This window comes from Bombina bombina, chromosome 6, assembly GCF_027579735.1.
Source record: "Bombina bombina isolate aBomBom1 chromosome 6, aBomBom1.pri, whole genome shotgun sequence".
In the NCBI taxonomy this organism is placed as follows: domain Eukaryota; kingdom Metazoa; phylum Chordata; class Amphibia; order Anura; family Bombinatoridae; genus Bombina; species Bombina bombina.
Genome location: NC_069504.1, coordinates 726,837,743 through 726,855,532, shown reverse-complemented (window position 1 = coordinate 726,855,532; position 17,790 = coordinate 726,837,743). Strand labels below are relative to the sequence as shown.

Sequence of the window (17,790 nt, the reverse complement as noted above, 5' to 3'; positions counted from 1 at the left end):
GAAATTGTGTAGACTGGATAAATACTATGCAGTGCCGGTGTGTACTGATGTTTTTCCAATACCTAAAAGGTTTACAGAGATTATTAGTAAGGAGTGGGATAGACCCGGTGTGCCGTTTTCCCCCCCTCCTATATTTAGAAAAATGTTTCCCATAGACGCCACTACACGGGACTTGTGGCAGACAGTCCCTAAGGTGGAGGGAGCAGTTTCTATTTTAGCAAAGCGTACCACTATCCCGGTTGAGGACAGTTGTGCTTTTTCAGATCCAATGGATAAAAAATTAGAGGGTTACCTTAAGAAAATGTTTATTCAACAAGGTTTTATTTTACAGCCCCTTGCATGCATTGCGCCTGTCACTGCTGCGGCGGCGTTCTGGTTTGAGTCTCTGGAAGAGGCCATCCATACAGCTCCATTGACTGAAATCATTGACGAGCTTAGAACACTTAAGCTAGCTAACTCATTTGTTTCTGATGCCATTTGTTCATTTGACTAAACTAACGGCTAAGAATTCCGTATTCGCCATTGGTGTAAATCCTGGTCAGCTGACGTGACTTCAAAGTCTAAATTACTCAACATTCCTTTCAAGGGGCAGACCTTATTCGGGCCTGGTTTGAAAGAAATTATTGCTGACATTACTGGAGGGAAGGGTCATACCCTTCCTCAGGACAGGGCCAAATCAAGGGCCAAACAGTCTAATTTTCGTGCCTTTCGAAATTTCAAGGCAGGTGCAGCATCAACTTCCTCTGCTTCAAAACAAGAGGGAACTTTTGCTCAATCCAAGCAGGCCTGGAAATCTAACCAGTCCTGGAACAAGGGCAAGCAGGCCAGAAAGCCTGCTGCTGCCTCCAAGACAGCATGAAGGAACGGCCCCCTATCCGGCAACGGATCTAGTAGGGGGCAGACTTTCTCTCTTCGCCCAGGCGTGGGCAAGAGATGTTCAGGATCCCTGGGCGTTGGAGATCATATCTCAGGGATATCTTCTGGACTTCAAAGCTTCTCCTCCACAATGGAGATTTCACCTTTCAAGATTATCTGCAAACCAGATAAAGAAAGAGGCATTCCTACGCTGCGTGCAAGACCTCCTAGTAATGGGAGTGATCCATCCAGTTCTGCGGATGGAACAAGGACAGGGTTTTTATTCAAATCTGTTGGTGGTTCCCAAAAAAAGAGGGAAACTTCAGACCAATTTTGGATCTAAAGATCTTAAACAAATTCCTCAGAGTTCCATCATTCAAGATGGAAACTATTCAAACCATTTTACCCATGATCCAAGAGGGTCAGTACATGACCACAGTGGACTTAAAGGATGCCTACCTTCACATTCCGATTCACAAGAATCATCATCGGTTCCTGAGGTTTGCCTTTCTAGACAGGCATTACCAATTTGTAGCTCTTCCCTTCGGGTTGGCTACAGCCCCAAGAATTTTTACAAAGGTTCTGGGCTCACTTCTTGCGGTCCTAAGGCCGCGAGGCATAGCGGTGGCTCCTTATCTAGACGACATCCTGATACAGGCGTCAAGCTTTCAAATTGCCAAGTCTCATACAGAGATAGTTCTGGCATTTCTAAGGTCGCATGGATGGAAAGTGAACGAAGAAAAGAGTTCTCTATCTCCTCTCACAAGGGTTTCCTTCCTAGGGACTCTTTTAGATTCTGTAGAAATGAAAATTTACCTGACGGAGTCCAGGTTATCAAAACCTCTAAATGCTTGCCGTGTTCTTCACTCCACTCCGTGCCCTGCGGTGGCTCAGTGCATGGAGGTAATCGGCTTAATGGTAGCGGCAATGGACATAGTGCCATTTGCGCGCCTGCATCTCAGACCGCTGCAATTATGCATGCTCCGTTAGTGGAATGGGGATTACACAGATTTGTCTCCTCTACTAAATCTGGATCAGGAGACCAGAGATTCTCTTCTCTGGTGGTTATCTCGGGTCCACCTTTCCAAGGGTATGACCTTTCGCAGACCAGATTGGACGATTGTAACAACAGATGCCAGCCTTCTAGGTTGGGGTGCAGTCTGGAACTCCCTGAAGGCTCAGGGTTCATGGACTCAGGAGGAGAAACTCCTCCCAATAAATATTCTGGAGTTAAGAGCAATATTCAATGCTCTTCTAGCTTGGCCTCAGTTAGCAACCCTGAGGTTCATCAGATTTCAGTCGGACAACATCACGACTGTGGCTTACATCAACCATCAAGGGGGAACCAGGAGTTCCCTAGCGATGTCGGAAGTCTCCAAGATAATTCGCTGGGCAGAGACTCACTCTTGCCACCTATCAGCGATCCATATCCCGGGCATAGAGAACTGGGAGGCGGATTTTCTAAGTCGTCAGACTTTTCATCCGGGGGAGTGGGAGCTCCATCCGGAGGTGTTTGCTCAATTGGTCCATCGTTGGGGCAAACCAGAACTGGATCTCATGGCGTCTCGCCAGAACGCCAAGCTTCCTTGTTACGGATCCAGGTCCAGGGACCCAGAAGCGACGCTGATAGATGCTCTAGCAGCTCCTTGGTTCTTCAACCTGGCTTACGTGTTTCCACTGTTTCCTCTGCTCCCTCGACTGATTGCCAAAATCAGACAGGAGAGAGCATCAGTGATTCTGATAGCGCCTGCGTGGCCACGCAGGAACTGGTATGCAGACCTAGTGGACATGTCATCCTTTCCACCATGGACTCTGCCTCTGAGACAAGACCTTCTAATGCAAGGTCCTTTCAATCATCCGAATCTAATTTCTCTGAGACTGACTGCATGGAGATTGAACGCTTGATCCTATCACAAGATATGGCGTAAATATCTTCATTGGTGTGAATCAAAGAATTACTCATGGAGTAGGGTTAGGATTCCTAGGATATTGTCCTTCCTCCAAGAGGGTTTGGACAAAGGATTATCAGCTAGTTCTTTAAAGGGACAGATTTCTGCTCTGTCCTTTTACACATGCGTCTGGCAGAAGTTCCAGACATTCAGGCATTTTGTCAGGCTTTAGTTAGAATTAAGCCTGTGTTTAAACCTGTTGTTCCTCCATGGAGCTTAAACTTGGTTCTTAAAGTTCTTCAAGGGGTTCCGTTTGAACCCCTTTATTCTATTGATATCAAACTTCTATCATGGAAAGTTCTGTTTCTGATGGCTATTTCCTCGGCTCGAAGAGTCTCGGAGTTATCTGCCTTACATTGTGATTCTCCTTATCTGATCTTTCATTCAGATAAAGTAGTTCTGCGTACAAAACCTGGGTTTTTACACAAGGTGGTTTCTAACAAGAATATCAATCAAGAGATTGTTGTTCCATCATTATGTCCTAATCCTTCTTCAAAGAAGGAACGTCTTTTGCATAATCTAGACGTAGTCCGTGCCTTGAAGTTTTACTTACAAGCTACTAAAGATTTTCGTCAAACATCTAACCTGTTTGTTGTTTACTCTGGACAGAGGAGAGGTCAAAAGGCCTTGGCAACCTCTCTTTCTTTTTGGCTTCGGAGTATAATCCGTTTAGCCTATGAGACTACTGGACAGCAGCCCCCTGAAAGGATTACAGCTCATTCTACTAGAGCTGTGGCTTCCACCTGGGCCTTTAAAAATGAGGCTTCTGTTGAACAGATTTGCAAGGCTGCGACTTGGTCTTCACTTCATACCTTTTCCAAATTTTACAAATTTGATACTTTTGCTTCTTCGGAGGCTGTTTTTGGGAGAAGGGTTCTACAGGCAGTGGTTCCTTCCGTTTAAGTTCCTGCTTTGTCCCTCCCATCATCCGTGTACTTAAGCTTTGGTATTGGTATCCCACAAGTAATGGATGATCCGTGGACTGGATACACTTAACAAGAGAAAACATAATTTATGCTTACCTGATAAATTTATTTCTCTTGTAGTGTATCCAGTCCACAGCCCGCCCTGTCCTTTTAAGGCAGGTCTAAATTTTAATTAAACTACAGTCACCACTGCACCCTGTGGTTTCTCCTTTCTCGGCTTGTTTCGGTCGAATGACTGGATATGGCAGTGAGGGGAGGAGCTATAAAGCAGCTCTGTTGTGGGTGATCCTCTTGCAACTTCCTGTTGGGAAGGAGAATATCCCACAAGTAATGGATGATCCGTGGACTGGATACACTACAAGAGAAATAAATTTATCAGGTAAGCATAAATTATGTTTTCGCCATTTTGGCGCACAGGGCGCTATGGCTAAAGTCCTGGTCGGCCGATGTGTTGTCTAAATCCAAGCTTTTGAACATTCCTTTCAAAGGGAAGACCCTATTCGGGCCTGAATTGAAAGAGATTATTTCAGATATCACCGGGGGAAAAGGTCAGGACAAAGCCTTTAAAACAAAGAACAAAGCTAATTTTCGTTCCTTTCGCAATTTCAGGAACGGCCCCGCTTCATCCTCTCCGGCTGCAAAGCAAGAGGGTAACGCTTCACAGCCCAAGGCAAACTGGAAACCTTACCAGGGCTGGAATAAGGGTAAACAGGCCAAAAAGCCTGCAGCTGCCACCAAGACAGCATGAAGGGGTAGCCCCCGATCCGGGACCGGATCTAGTAGAGGGCAGACTCTCTCTCTTCGCTCAGGCCTGGGCAAGAGATGTACACGATCCTTGGGCATTAGAGATTGTAGCCCAGGGATACCTTCTAGAATTCAAGGACTCTCCTCCAAGGGGAAGGTTCCACATTTCTCGTCTGTCTACGGATCAGACAAACAGGCGTTTTTACGCTGTGTAGAAGATCTACATTCAATGGGAGTGATCCACCCAGTTCCAATTGCAGAACAAGGACTGGGGTTTTACTCAAACCTGTTTGTGGTTCCCAAAAAAGAAGGAACTTTCAGACCAATCCTGGATCTCAAAATTCTGAACAAATTCCTCAGAGTCCCATCATTCAAGATGGAGACCATTCGGACAATCTTACCAATGATCCAGGAGGGTCAATATATGACTACCGTGGATCTAAAGGATACATATCTGCACATTCCTATCCACAAAGATCATCACCAGTTTCTCAGGTTCGCCTTTCTGGACAAGCATTTTCAGTTTGTGGCTCTTCCTTTCGGGTTGGCCACTGCTCCCAGAATTTTCACAAAGGTGCTAGGGTCCCTCCTGGCGGTTCTAAGACCGCGGGGCATAGCAGTGGCGCCTTACCTAGACGACATCTTAATTCAGGCGTCGACTTTCCAAAGAACCAAGTCTCACACGGAGATTGTATTGGCCTTTCTGAGGTCTCACGGGTGGAAGGTGAACATCAAAAAGAGTTCTCTCTCCCCCCTCACAAGAGTTCCATTCCTAGGAACCCTGATAGACTCGGTAGAAATGTAAATATTTCTGACGGAGGTCAGAAAGCTAAAACTCTTAACTACTTGCCGAGCTCTTTATTCCATTCCTCGGCCATCTGTGGCTCAGTGCATGGAGACAATCAGACTAATGGTTGCGGCAATGGACATAGTCCCTTTTGCTCGGATACACCTCAGACGACTGCAACTATGCATGCTCAAACAGTGGAATGGGGATTATGCAGATTTGTCTCCTCAAATTCAGGAGACCAGAGATTCTCTTCTCTGGTGGTTGTCTCAGGATCACCTGTCTCAGGGAATATGTTTCCGCAGGCCAGAGTGGATCATTGTAACGACAGACGCCAGTCTGTTAGGCTGGGGTGCGGTCTGGGACTATCTGAAAGCTCAGGGCTTATGGTCTCGGGAAGAATTTCTTCTCCCGATAAACATTCTGGAACTGAGGGCGATATTCAACGCTCTTCAGGCATGGCCTCAACTAGCTGCGGCCTAATTCATCATATTTCAGTCGGACAACATCACGACTGTAGCTTACGTCAATCATCAGGGGGGAACAAAGAGTTCCCTAGCGATGACGGAAGTAACCAATATAATCAGGTGGGCGGAGGATCACTCCTGCCATCTCTCAGCAATTCACATCCCAGGAGTAGACAACTGGGAGGCGGATTTTCTAAGTCGTCAAACTTTCTCCAACATAGGTGTGTCCGGTCCACGGCGTCATCCTTACTTGTGGGATATTCTCTTCCCCAACAGGAAATGGCAAAGAGCCCAGCAAAGCTGGTCACATGATCCCTCCTAGGCTCCGCCTACCCCAGTCATTCTCTTTGCCGTTGTACAGGCAACATCTCCACGGAGATGGCTTAGAGTTTTTTAGTGTTTAACTGTAGTTTTTATTATTCAATCAAGAGTTTGTTATTTTAAAATAGTGCTGGTATGTACTATTTACTCAGAAACAGAAAAGAGATGAAGATTTCTGTTTGTATGAGGTAAATGATTTTAGCAACCGTTACTAAAATCCATGGCTGTTCCACACAGGACTGTTGAGAGGAATTAACTTCAGTTGGGGGAACAGTGAGCAGTCTCTTGCTGCTTGAGGTATGACACATTCTAACAAGACGATGTAATGCTGGAAGCTGTCATTTTCCCTATGGGATCCGGTAAGCCATGTTTATTAAGATTGTAAATAAGGGCTTCACAAGGGCTTATTAAGACTGTAGACTTTTTCTGGGCTAAATCGATTCATTATTAACACATATTTAGCCTTGAGGAATCATTTAATCTGGGTATTTTGATAAGTTTATATCGGCAGGCACCTTTTTAGACACCTTTCTCTTTAGGGGCTTTCACAAATCATAGGCAGAGCCTCATTTTCGCGCCGGTGTTGCGCACTTGTTTTTGAGAGGCATGACATGCAGTCGCATGTGTGAGGAGCTCTGATACATAGAAAAGACTTTCTGAAGGCGTCATTTGGTATCGTATTCCCCTTTGGGCTTGGTTGGGTCTCAGCAAAGCAGACACCAGGGACTGTAAAGGGGTTAAAGTTAAAAACGGCTCCGGTTCCGTTATTTTAAGGGTTAAAGCTTCCAAATTTGGGGTGCAATACTTTTAAGGCTTTAAGACACTGTGGTGAAATTTTGGTGAATTTTGAGCAATTCCTTCATATTTTTTCGCAATTGCAGTAATAAAGTGTGTTCAGTTTAAAATTTAAAGTGACAGTAACGGTTTTATTTTAAAACGTTTTTTGTACTTTGTTATCAAGTTTATGCCTGTTTAACATGTCTGAACTACCAGATAGACTGTGTTCTGAATGTGGGGAAGCCAGAGTTCCTTCTCATTTAAATAAATGTGATTTATGTGACAATGACAATGATGCCCAAGATGTTTCCTCAAGTGAGGGGAGTAAGCATGGTACTGCATCATTCCCTCCTTCGTCTACACGAGTCTTGCCCACTCAGGAGGCCCCTAGTACATCTAGCGCGCCAATACTCCTTACTATGCAACAATTAACGGCTGTAATGGATAATTCTGTCAAAAACATTTTAGCCAAAATGCACACTTATCAGCGTAAGCGCGACTGCTCTGTTTTAGATACTGAAGAGCATGACGACGCTGATAATAATGGTTCTGAAGGGCCCCTAAACCAGTCTGATGGGGCCAGGGAGGTTTTGTCTGAGGGAGAAATTACTGATTCAGGGAACATTTCTCAAGAAGCTGAACCTGATGTGATTACGTTTAAATTTAAGTTGGAACATCTCCGCATTCTGCTTAAGGAGGTATTATCCACTCTGGATGATTGTGACAAGTTGGTCATCCCAGAGAAACTATGTAAAATGGACAAGTTCCTAGAGGTCCCGGGGCTCCCAGAAGCTTTTCCTATACCCAAGCGGGTGGCGGACATTGTAAATAAAGAATGGGAAAGGCCCGGTATTCCTTTCGTCCCTCCCCCCATATTTAAAAAATTGTTTCCTATGGTCGACCCCAGAAAGGACTTATGGCAGACAGTCCCCAAGGTCGAGGGAGCGGTTTCCACTTTAAACAAACGCACCACTATACCCATAGAAGATAGTTGTGCTTTCAAAGATCCTATGGATAAAAAATTAGAAGGTTTACTTAAAAAGATGTTTGTTCAGCAGGGTTACCTTCTACAACCAATTTCATGCATTGTCCCTGTCACTACAGCCGCGTGTTTCTGGTTCGATGAGCTGGTAAAGGCGGTCGATAGCGATTCTCCTCCTTATGAGGAGATTATGGACAGAATCAATGCTCTGAAATTGGCTAATTCTTTCACCCTAGACGCCACTTTGCAATTGGCTAGGTTAGCGGCTAAGAATTCTGGGTTTGCTATTGTGGCGCGCAGAGCGCTTTGGTTGAAATCTTGGTCAGCTGATGCGTCTTCCAAGAACAAGCTACTTAACATTCCTTTCAAGGGGAAAACGCTGTTTGGCCCTGACTTGAAAGAGATTATCTCTGATATCACTGGGGGTAAGGGCCATGCCCTTCCTCAGGATCGGCCTTTCAAGGCCAAAAATAAACCTAATTTTCGTCCCTTTCGTAGAAACGGACCAGCCCAAAGTGCTACGTCCTCTAAGCAAGAGGGTAATACTTCTCAAGCCAAGCCAGCTTGGAGACCAATGCAAGGCTGGAACAAGGGAAAGCAGGCCAAGAAACCTGCCACTGCTACCAAGACAGCATGAAATGTTGGCCCCCGATCCGGGACCGGATCTGGTGGGGGGCAGACTCTCTCTCTTCGCTCGGGCTTGGGCAAGAGATGTTCTGGATCCTTGGGCGCTAGAAATAGTCTCCCAAGGTTATCTTCTGGAATTCAGGGGGCTTCCCCCAAGGGGGAGGTTCCACAGGTCTCAGTTGTCTTCAGACCACATAAAAAGACAGGCATTCTTACGTTGTGTAGAAGACCTGTTAAAAATGGGAGTGATTCATCCTGTTCCATTAGGAGAACAAGGGATGGGGTTCTACTCCAATCTGTTCATAGTTCCCAAAAAAGAGGGAACGTTCAGACCAATCTTAGATCTCAAGATCTTAAACAAGTTTCTCAAGGTTCCATCGTTCAAAATGGAAACCATTCAAACAATTCTTCCTTCCATCCAGGAAGGTCAATTCATGACCACGGTGGATTTAAAGGATGCGTATCTACATATTCCTATCCACAAGGAACATCATCGGTTCCTAAGGTTCGCATTCCTGGACAAGCATTACCAGTTCGTGGCGCTTCCTTTCGGATTAGCCACTGCTCCAAGGATTTTCACAAAGGTACTAGGGTCCCTTCTAGCTGTGCTAAGACCAAGGGGCATTGCTGTAGTACCTTACTTGGACGACATTCTGATTCAAGCGTCGTCCCTTCCTCAAGCAAAGGCTCACACGGACATTGTCCTGGCCTTTCTCAGATCTCACGGATGGAAAGTGAACGTGGAAAAGAGTTCTCTATCTCCGTCAACAAGGGTTCCCTTCTTGGGGACAATAATAGACTCCTTAGAAATGAGGATTTTTCTGACAGAGGCCAGAAAAACAAAACTTCTAGACTCTTGTCGGATACTTCATTCCGTTCCTCTTCCTTCCATAGCGCGGTGCATGGAAGTGATAGGTTTGATGGTAGCGGCAATGGACATAGTTCCTTTTGCGCGCATTCATCTAAGACCATTACAACTGTGCATGCTCAGTCAGTGGAATGGGGACTATACAAACTTGTCTCCGAGGATACAAGTAAATCAGAGGACCAGAGACTCACTCCGTTGGTGGCTGTCCCTGGACAACCTGTCACAAGGGATGACCTTCCGCAGACCAGAGTGGGTCATTGTCACGACCGACGCCAGTCTGATGGGCTGGGGCGCGGTCTGGGGATCCCTGAAAGCTCAGGGTCTTTGGTCTCGGGAAGAATCTCTTCTACCGATAAATATTCTGGAACTGAGAGCGATATTCAATGCTCTCAAGGCTTGGCCTCAGCTAGCGAGGGCCAAGTTCATACGGTTTCAATCAGACAACATGACAACTGTTGCGTACATCAACCATCAGGGGGGAACAAGGAGTTCCCTGGCGATGGAAGAAGTGACCAAAATCATTCTATGGGCGGAGTCTCACTCCTGCCACCTGTCTGCTATCCACATCCCAGGAGTGGAAAATTGGGAAGCGGATTTTCTGAGTCGTCAGACATTGCATCCGGGGGAGTGGGAACTCCATCCGGAAATCTTTGCCCAAGTCACTCAACTGTGGGGCATTCCAGACATGGATCTGATGGCCTCTCGTCAGATCTTCAAAGTTCCTTGCTACGGGTCCAGATCCAGGGATCCCAAGGCGGCTCTAGTGGATGCACTAGTAGCACCTTGGACCTTCAAACTAGCTTATGTATTCCCGCCGTTTCCTCTCATCCCCAGGCTGGTAGCCAGGATCAATCAGGAAAGGGCGTCGGTGATCTTGATAGCTCCTGCGTGGCCACGCAGGACTTGGTATGCAGATCTGGTGAATATGTCATCGGCTCCACCATGGAAGCTACCTTTGAGACGAGACCTTCTTGTTCAAGGTCCGTTCGAACATCCGAATCTGGTCTCACTCCAGCTGACTGCTTGGAGATTGAACGCTTGATCTTATCGAAGCGAGGGTTCTCAGATTCTGTTATCGATACTCTTGTTCAGGCCAGAAAGCCTGTAACTAGAAAGATTTACCACAAAATTTGGAAAAAATATATCTGTTGGTGTGAATCTAAAGGATTCCCTTGGGACAAGGTTAAGATTCCTAAGATTCTATCCTTCCTTCAAGAAGGATTGGAAAAAGGATTATCTGCAAGTTCCCTGAAGGGACAGATTTCTGCCTTGTCTGTGTTACTTCACAAAAAGCTGGCAGCTGTGCCAGATGTTCAAGCCTTTGTTCAGGCTCTGGTTAGAATCAAGCCTGTTTACAAACCTTTGACTCCTCCTTGGAGTCTCAACTTAGTTCTTTCAGTTCTTCAGGGGGTTCCGTTTGAACCCTTACATTCCGTTGATATTAAGTTATTATCTTGGAAAGTTTTGTTTTTGGTTGCAATTTCTTCTGCTAGAAGAGTTTCAGAATTATCTGCTCTGCAGTGTTCTCCTCCTTATCTGGTGTTCCATGCAGATAAGGTGGTTTTACGTACTAAACCTGGTTTTCTTCCAAAAGTTGTTTCTAACAAAAACATTAACCAGGAGATTATCGTACCTTCTCTGTGTCCGAAACCAGTTTCGAAGAAGGAACGTTTGTTGCACAATTTGGATGTTGTTCGCGCTCTAAAATTCTATTTAGATGCTACAAAGGATTTTAGACAAACATCTTCCTTGTTTGTTGTTTATTCCGGTAAAAGGAGAGGTCAAAAAGCAACTTCTACCTCTCTCTCTTTTTGGATTAAAAGCATCATCAGATTGGCTTACGAGACTGCCGGACGGCAGCCTCCCGAAAGAATCACAGCTCATTCCACTAGGGCTGTGGCTTCCACATGGGCCTTCAAGAACGAGGCTTCTGTTGATCAGATATGTAGGGCAGCGACTTGGTCTTCACTGCACACTTTTACCAAATTTTACAAATTTGATACTTTTGCTTCTTCTGAGGCTATTTTTGGGAGAAAGGTTTTGCAAGCCGTGGTGCCTTCCATCTAGGTGACCTGATTTGCTCCCTCCCATCATCCGTGTCCTAAAGCTTTGGTATTGGTTCCCACAAGTAAGGATGACGCCGTGGACCGGACACACCTATGTTGGAGAAAACAGAATTTATGTTTACCTGATAAATTACTTTCTCCAACGGTGTGTCCGGTCCACGGCCCGCCCTGGTTTTTTAATCAGGTCTGATAATTTATTTTCTTTAACTACAGTCACCACGGTTTCATATGGTTTCTCCTATGCAAATATTCCTCCTTAACGTCGGTCGAATGACTGGGGTAGGCGGAGCCTAGGAGGGATCATGTGACCAGCTTTGCTGGGCTCTTTGCCATTTCCTGTTGGGGAAGAGAATATCCCACAAGTAAGGATGACGCCGTGGACCGGACACACCGTTGGAGAAAGTAATTTATCAGGTAAACATAAATTCTGTTTTTCACCCAGGGGAATGGGAACTCCATCGAGGTATTTGCCCAGCTGACTCAGCTATGGGGCACTCCAGAGTTGGATCTGATGGCGTCCCGTCAGAACACCAAACTTCCTCTCTACGGGTCCAGGTTCCGGGATCCCAAGGCGGTATTGATAGATGCTCTAGCAGCGCCTTGGTCCTTCAATCTGGCTTATGTCTTTCCACTGTTTCCTCTCCTCCCGCGTCTGGTTGCCAGAATCAAGCAGGAGAAGGCTTCTGTGATTCTGATAGCACCTGCGTGGCCACGCAGGACTTGGTGTGCAGACCTAGTGGACATGTCATCTGTCCCACCATGGACATTGCCAATGAGGCAGGATCTTCTGATACAGGGTCCGTTCAAGCATCCAAATTTAGTTTCTCTACGTCTGACTGCTTGGAGATTGAACGCTTAATTCTATCAAAGCGTGGGTTCTCTGAGTCAGTTATAGATACTCTGATTCAGGCTAGAAAGCCTGTCACCAGGAAAATCTACCATAAGATATGGCGAAAATATCTTTGGTGTGAATCCAAGGGTTATTCATGGAGTAAGGTTAGGATTCCCAGGATATTGTCTTTTCTCCAAGAAGGATTGGAGAAAGGATTGTCAGCTAGTTCCTTAAAAGGACAAATATCTGCTTTGTCTATCCTCTTACACAAGCGTCTGGCAGAGGTACCAGACGTTCAAGCGTTTGCTCAGGCTTTAGTCAGAATCAAGCCTGTCTATAAACCTGTGGCTCCGCCATGGAGTTTGAATCGAAGAGTTTCAGAATTATCTGCCTTACAGTGTGATTCACCTTACCTGGGGTTCCACGCAGATAAGGTAGTTTTGCGTACCAAGCCTGGTTTTCTTCCTAAAGTTGTTTCTAACAAGAATATTAACCAGGAAATAGTTGTTCCTTCTCTGTGTCCTAATCCATCTTCGAAGAAGGAACGTCTATTACACAATCTTGATGTAGTTTGTGCTTTAAAGTTCTATTTACAAGCAACTAAGGATTTCAGACAAACATCTTCCTTGTTTGTTATCTATTCTGGTAAGAGGAGAGGTCAGAAAGCGACTGCTACCTCTTTCCTTTTGGCTGAAAAGCATCATCCGTTTGGTCTATGAGACTGCTGGCCAGCAGCCTCCTGAAAGAATTACTGCTCATTCTAGCAGAGCAGTGGCTTCCACATGGGTTTTCAAAAATGAGGCTTCTGTTGAACAGATTTGTAAGGCAGCGACTTGGTCTTCACTGCATACTTTTGCCAAATTTTACAAATTCAATACTTTTGCTTCTTCGGAGGCTATTTTTGGGAGAGAGGTTTTGCAAGCAGTGGTGCCTTCCGTTTAAGGTACCTGTCTTGTTCCCTCCCTTCATCCGTGTCCTAAAGCTTTGGTATTGGTATCCCACAAGTAAAGGATGAATCCGTGGACTGGATACACCGCAAGAGAAAGTAATTTATCAGGTACGCATACATTCTGTTTTCTAATCGTTTTTTTTATTCTTCAGGAATTGGGATACATTTTTATATATTTTATCATTATTTTATTTATTAGATTGTTGAATCTATAGCTACAACATAATCCATTTGATAAAGGTGCCAGTCAAGCACTGAAACTTTTTTTTTTAACAAAGCTTAACGCATAATACATTTTGGGCTAGATTACAAGTGGTGCAGTATTATTTTTTTTTCGTGTGCATGTATTCCCCCAGTCAATGGAGAAAAATAATTGTTGGACAAAAACACAGATCGCGCAAACATAGCGTACTTGCTTTAGCAAATGTTAAATATTTATAGTAAATACATAGTTAAAGGGACAGTCAAGTCCATGTAATTTTAAACAACTTTCCAATTTACTTTTATCACCAATTTTGCTTTGTTCTTTTGGTATTCTTAGTTGAAAGCTAAACCTAGGAGGTTCATATGCTAATTTCTTAGACTTTGAAGGCCGCCTCTAATCTAAATGCATTTTGATAGTTTTTCACCACTAGAGGGCATTAGTTCACGTGTATCATATAGATAACATTGATCTCATGCATGTGAATTTACCATGGAGACAGCTCTGATTGGCTAAAATGCAAGTCTGTCAAAATAACTGAAATAAGGGGGCAGTCTGAGGCTTAGATACAAGGTAATTAGAGGTAAAACGTGTATAATCATAACTGTGTTGGTTATGCAAAACTGGGGTATTGGTAATTAAGGGATTATCTATCTTTTAAAACAACAAAAATTCTGGTGTTGACTGTCCCTTTAAATACTTTATTACATATTAATGTGGCATATGTTTTTACATCTTTTCATCAATTTAATGTTTTATATATATAACATTACATACAAATACATCTTTAGCTATGTATCTCTGTTAAAGTACTTTGACGTTTTTTTTTCTAACACCCGAGATCTCATATATTTGAGCCCTTAAAACATTTTTGTGCAATATTTTTTTGAATAATTTTTCTTACAGTGCTAATGAGTGTAACTGTACTTTGTAATGTATTTTTGATGTGTTTTCGTTCAACTTTTGTGTTTTTCGGAAAACTTATCCACAGCTCTGAGATCGTGGTAAGGATTGAAGTGTAAATGGTGATTGCGCTCAACTTGTAATAGCGCAATTAAAAATGCTCACGAAAAGGCGATATTGCTTCACTTGTATTCTATCCCTTTATGTTTTTCTTTTACTATAATCCAGTGAGTGTACTACTTTTTGTGCTATATATAAATAAAATCACACACATCTGAATCAGATTTTCTTACCAGATAGTGTTGGTTTGTTACAGATACATATTATAATTTTTATTTATTTTTCTTTGTTTAACCATTTCAGATTTGTGTGGAGAAATGTCCGGACAGATTTCTTACCTATCTCGGTGTTGCTACCTCTCAAGAAAACTTTGAATATTACAAACAGTTCTGCAAACCCGGGTTTAATAATTTTATCAAGGTAGGTTTTTAATCTTCCTTTTTTTTTTTTTTTTTTCTTAAATAAATAAAACTGAATGCATAATTAATTTTACTTTTGTTCTTCAGAGTCCAGCAGAGGTATTAAGAGATAGAGATTGTCCTGCAATGATTACACCAAGCAAACCTTGTGAGTATTCAGCGCTGCGGAATCTTTTGGCGCTCTACAAATACCTGATAATAATAATAATAATAATAATATTATGAAGCTAGTTAGGCTAAGTTCACTTAGAATATTGGTTATTGTCGAAGAAAAGTCATCCAGAAGGTTATATTATAGTTCATAAAGTAATTGTCTAAAACAGTGAAGTGGAGCGCTGGACTCAGCCCACGTCGCCAACCTCTTATACTACCTCCTTCCTAGGTAGTTCTGAATTCAAAAGGATTTTGATACGTGGAGTGTAGGTGGCGCTAGAAGTACACTAGGTATACCAAGCAATGGGTTAATAAACTGATTTTCTAAGTCTGTATTATGCTAATGCCCTCAAATGCACTGGGTGGTGATAATAGGAAAAAATAGTCTAAAACTATTAAGTGGATTTTATATCAAATTTATTCAATGTTTTGAACTTAAAAATCAACAAAATCAATCATGCATGTGGCCCACACTAATCATTCACAACACCTTTCAAATTACAATAATAAAATCAAACTTGTTACAATAATAAAATCAAACTTATCAATATGATGAAAAATATAGCAGCATTAAATCATTTAGCAAATGTGTTTAAATTAGGCAATAATAAGGCAATAAAAATGTTGAGGCAATCTGACTTACGTTCTATTTGCCTTTAAAGGTTTCTATTCGTTAAAACCTTATGAGATAGTTTTATCCAAAAATATGTTCCTTATAGCAGTCAGATTCAGGTAAATCTTATCTCAAGTGGGTAGGGCAAAATTCCGGTAATTTAAGTCTCTTTTGTAATATTCCCTGTTAGAAGGAAAATTCTTGCTTACACTTCTTTGAAAGGATTCCCAAGTATTGAACAACAGTTAAAAGAAGGTCTTACTTTTAAAACGGATTCCCAAGTTGGAACAACTATAACAGAAGAAAGAGTCTTATTTCAAATAAACTTCAACTGACTGCCGTGGTCCGGTTCAGATGTAACTTAGCAGGGGGACCTGATATCAGTACAGACACTCTCACCTGCTTCTCCTCGTCCGAGTATATCGGCTTCTGTGTGGATTTACTGTTATGGATGAGTCACGGACCTCCGGGTCCCAAAACGTAACTGTCTTCACTTGCGCAAGTCTTACCTCAGTTACCTTCGTTTCCGGACTTACAGCCTAAAGCGATTCTCTGCTCTTCAAGTACTCTGTACGCAGAGTGAGTTAGCGCTGTGTGTCCTCTTTGAAAACCTTCCAAACCTTTTTACGCGTTTCACCCCTAAGGTGTGGGGCTTTTTCAAGATCCAGTGTAAGAGTCAGGTCTGCCTTATATCTCCCCTACCTGCATTTGATTTGTTGTTATTTTTTCCACTTCCTCCGGTCACTCTGGAAGTAAAACTTTAAAAGGTGGGATCCTCATGTCCGCACGGGCAAACGTATCTCTTATAAATTTCTTCCTTATAAACACACTTGTCTCAAATGGGTTATTTGTATAAAAACTCCTGTATTGCCTTGTTAAAAATATATACTAGAACCATACATATAAATTGCATCTATCAAATTTAAATTTTATTATTCAGAAAGATAATATATATATATATATATATATATATATCCCTCCTAGGGAATCGAACCTAAGATCCCCATGGCTAAGGGCTAAGATGTTACCTCTACACCATTCACTGCTCATATAACTAGATCATACTTCCAATTTGTATATGAACCATTATATTCATAACACAACCTTTTCTAAATTTCTTTACGTTTTGTGACCCGGAGGTCCGTGACTCATCCATAACAGTAAATCCACACAGAAGCCGATATACTCGGACGAGGAGAAGCAGGTGAGAGTGTCTGTACTGATATCAGGTCCCCCTGCTAAGTTACATCTGAACCGGACCACGGCAGTCAGTTGAAGTTTATTTGAAATAAGACTCTTTCTTCTGTTATAGTTGTTCCAACTTGGGAATCCGTTTTAAAAGTAAGACCTTCTTTTAACTGTTGTTCAATACTTGGGAATCCTTTCAAAGAAGTGTAAGCAAGAATTTTCCTTCTAACAGGGAATATTACAAAAGAGACTTAAATTACCGGAATTTCTCCAACATTGGTGTGTCCGGTCCACGGCGTCATCCATTACTTGTGGGATATTCTCCTCCCCCACAGGGAAAGGCAAGGAGAGCACACAGCAAGAGCTGTCCATATAGTCCCTCCCAGGCTCCGCCCCCCCCCAGTCATTCTCCTTGCCGCTCTGAACAAGTAGCATCTCCTCGGGGATGGTGAGGAGTTTGTGGTGTTTAGTTGTAGTTTTTTATTCTTCTATCAAGAGTTTGTTATTTTAAAATAGTGCTGGTATGTACTATTTACTCTGAAACAGAAAGAGATGAAGAGTTCTGTTTAAAAGAGGATTATGATTTTAGCAGACAGTAACTAAAATCAGTTGCTGTTCCCACACAGGACTGTTGAGATGAGAGAACTTCAGTTGGGGGGAACAGTTAGCAGACTTTTCTGCTCAAGGTATGACTAGCCATTTTTCTAACAAGACTGTGTAATGCTGGAAGGCTGTCATTTTCCCTCATGGGGATTGGTAAGCCATTTTCTTAGTCTCAAACAGAATAAAGGGCTTATTATGGGCTATACACTGGTAGACACTCTTAAGGGCTAAATCGATTGCTTTATTTAAGTATTATATGCAGTTTGAAGTTGAATTTCACACTTTTATAACATTGGGGAACGTTTTTTAGCACCAGGCACTTGTTAAGACACCTTCCCAGTCAGGAAGGGCCTTTCTCTGTAGTAGGCAGAGCCTCATTTTCGTGCCATTACTGTGCAGTTACTTTTGAGTACAGTACATGCAGCTGCATGTGTGTGGGTCTGGAATCCACTAAAAACGTTCCTAGAAGGCTTCATTTGATATCATATACCCCCCTGGG

At 43.1% G+C, this 17,790-nt stretch overlaps 1 protein-coding gene across 1 annotated transcript in view; it reads left to right on the top strand.

The window, feature by feature from the left end:
- Window positions 1-17,790, top strand: part of SLC44A2 (solute carrier family 44 member 2) — a gene marked incomplete in the record, with an annotated part of 587,432 nt that overhangs the window by 277,696 nt on the left and 291,946 nt on the right. Inside the window, 2 exon segments of the mRNA XM_053717929.1 lie at window positions 14,619-14,735; window positions 14,822-14,882. Of these exon segments, the coding sequence (XP_053573904.1) occupies window positions 14,619-14,735; window positions 14,822-14,882 (178 nt within the window).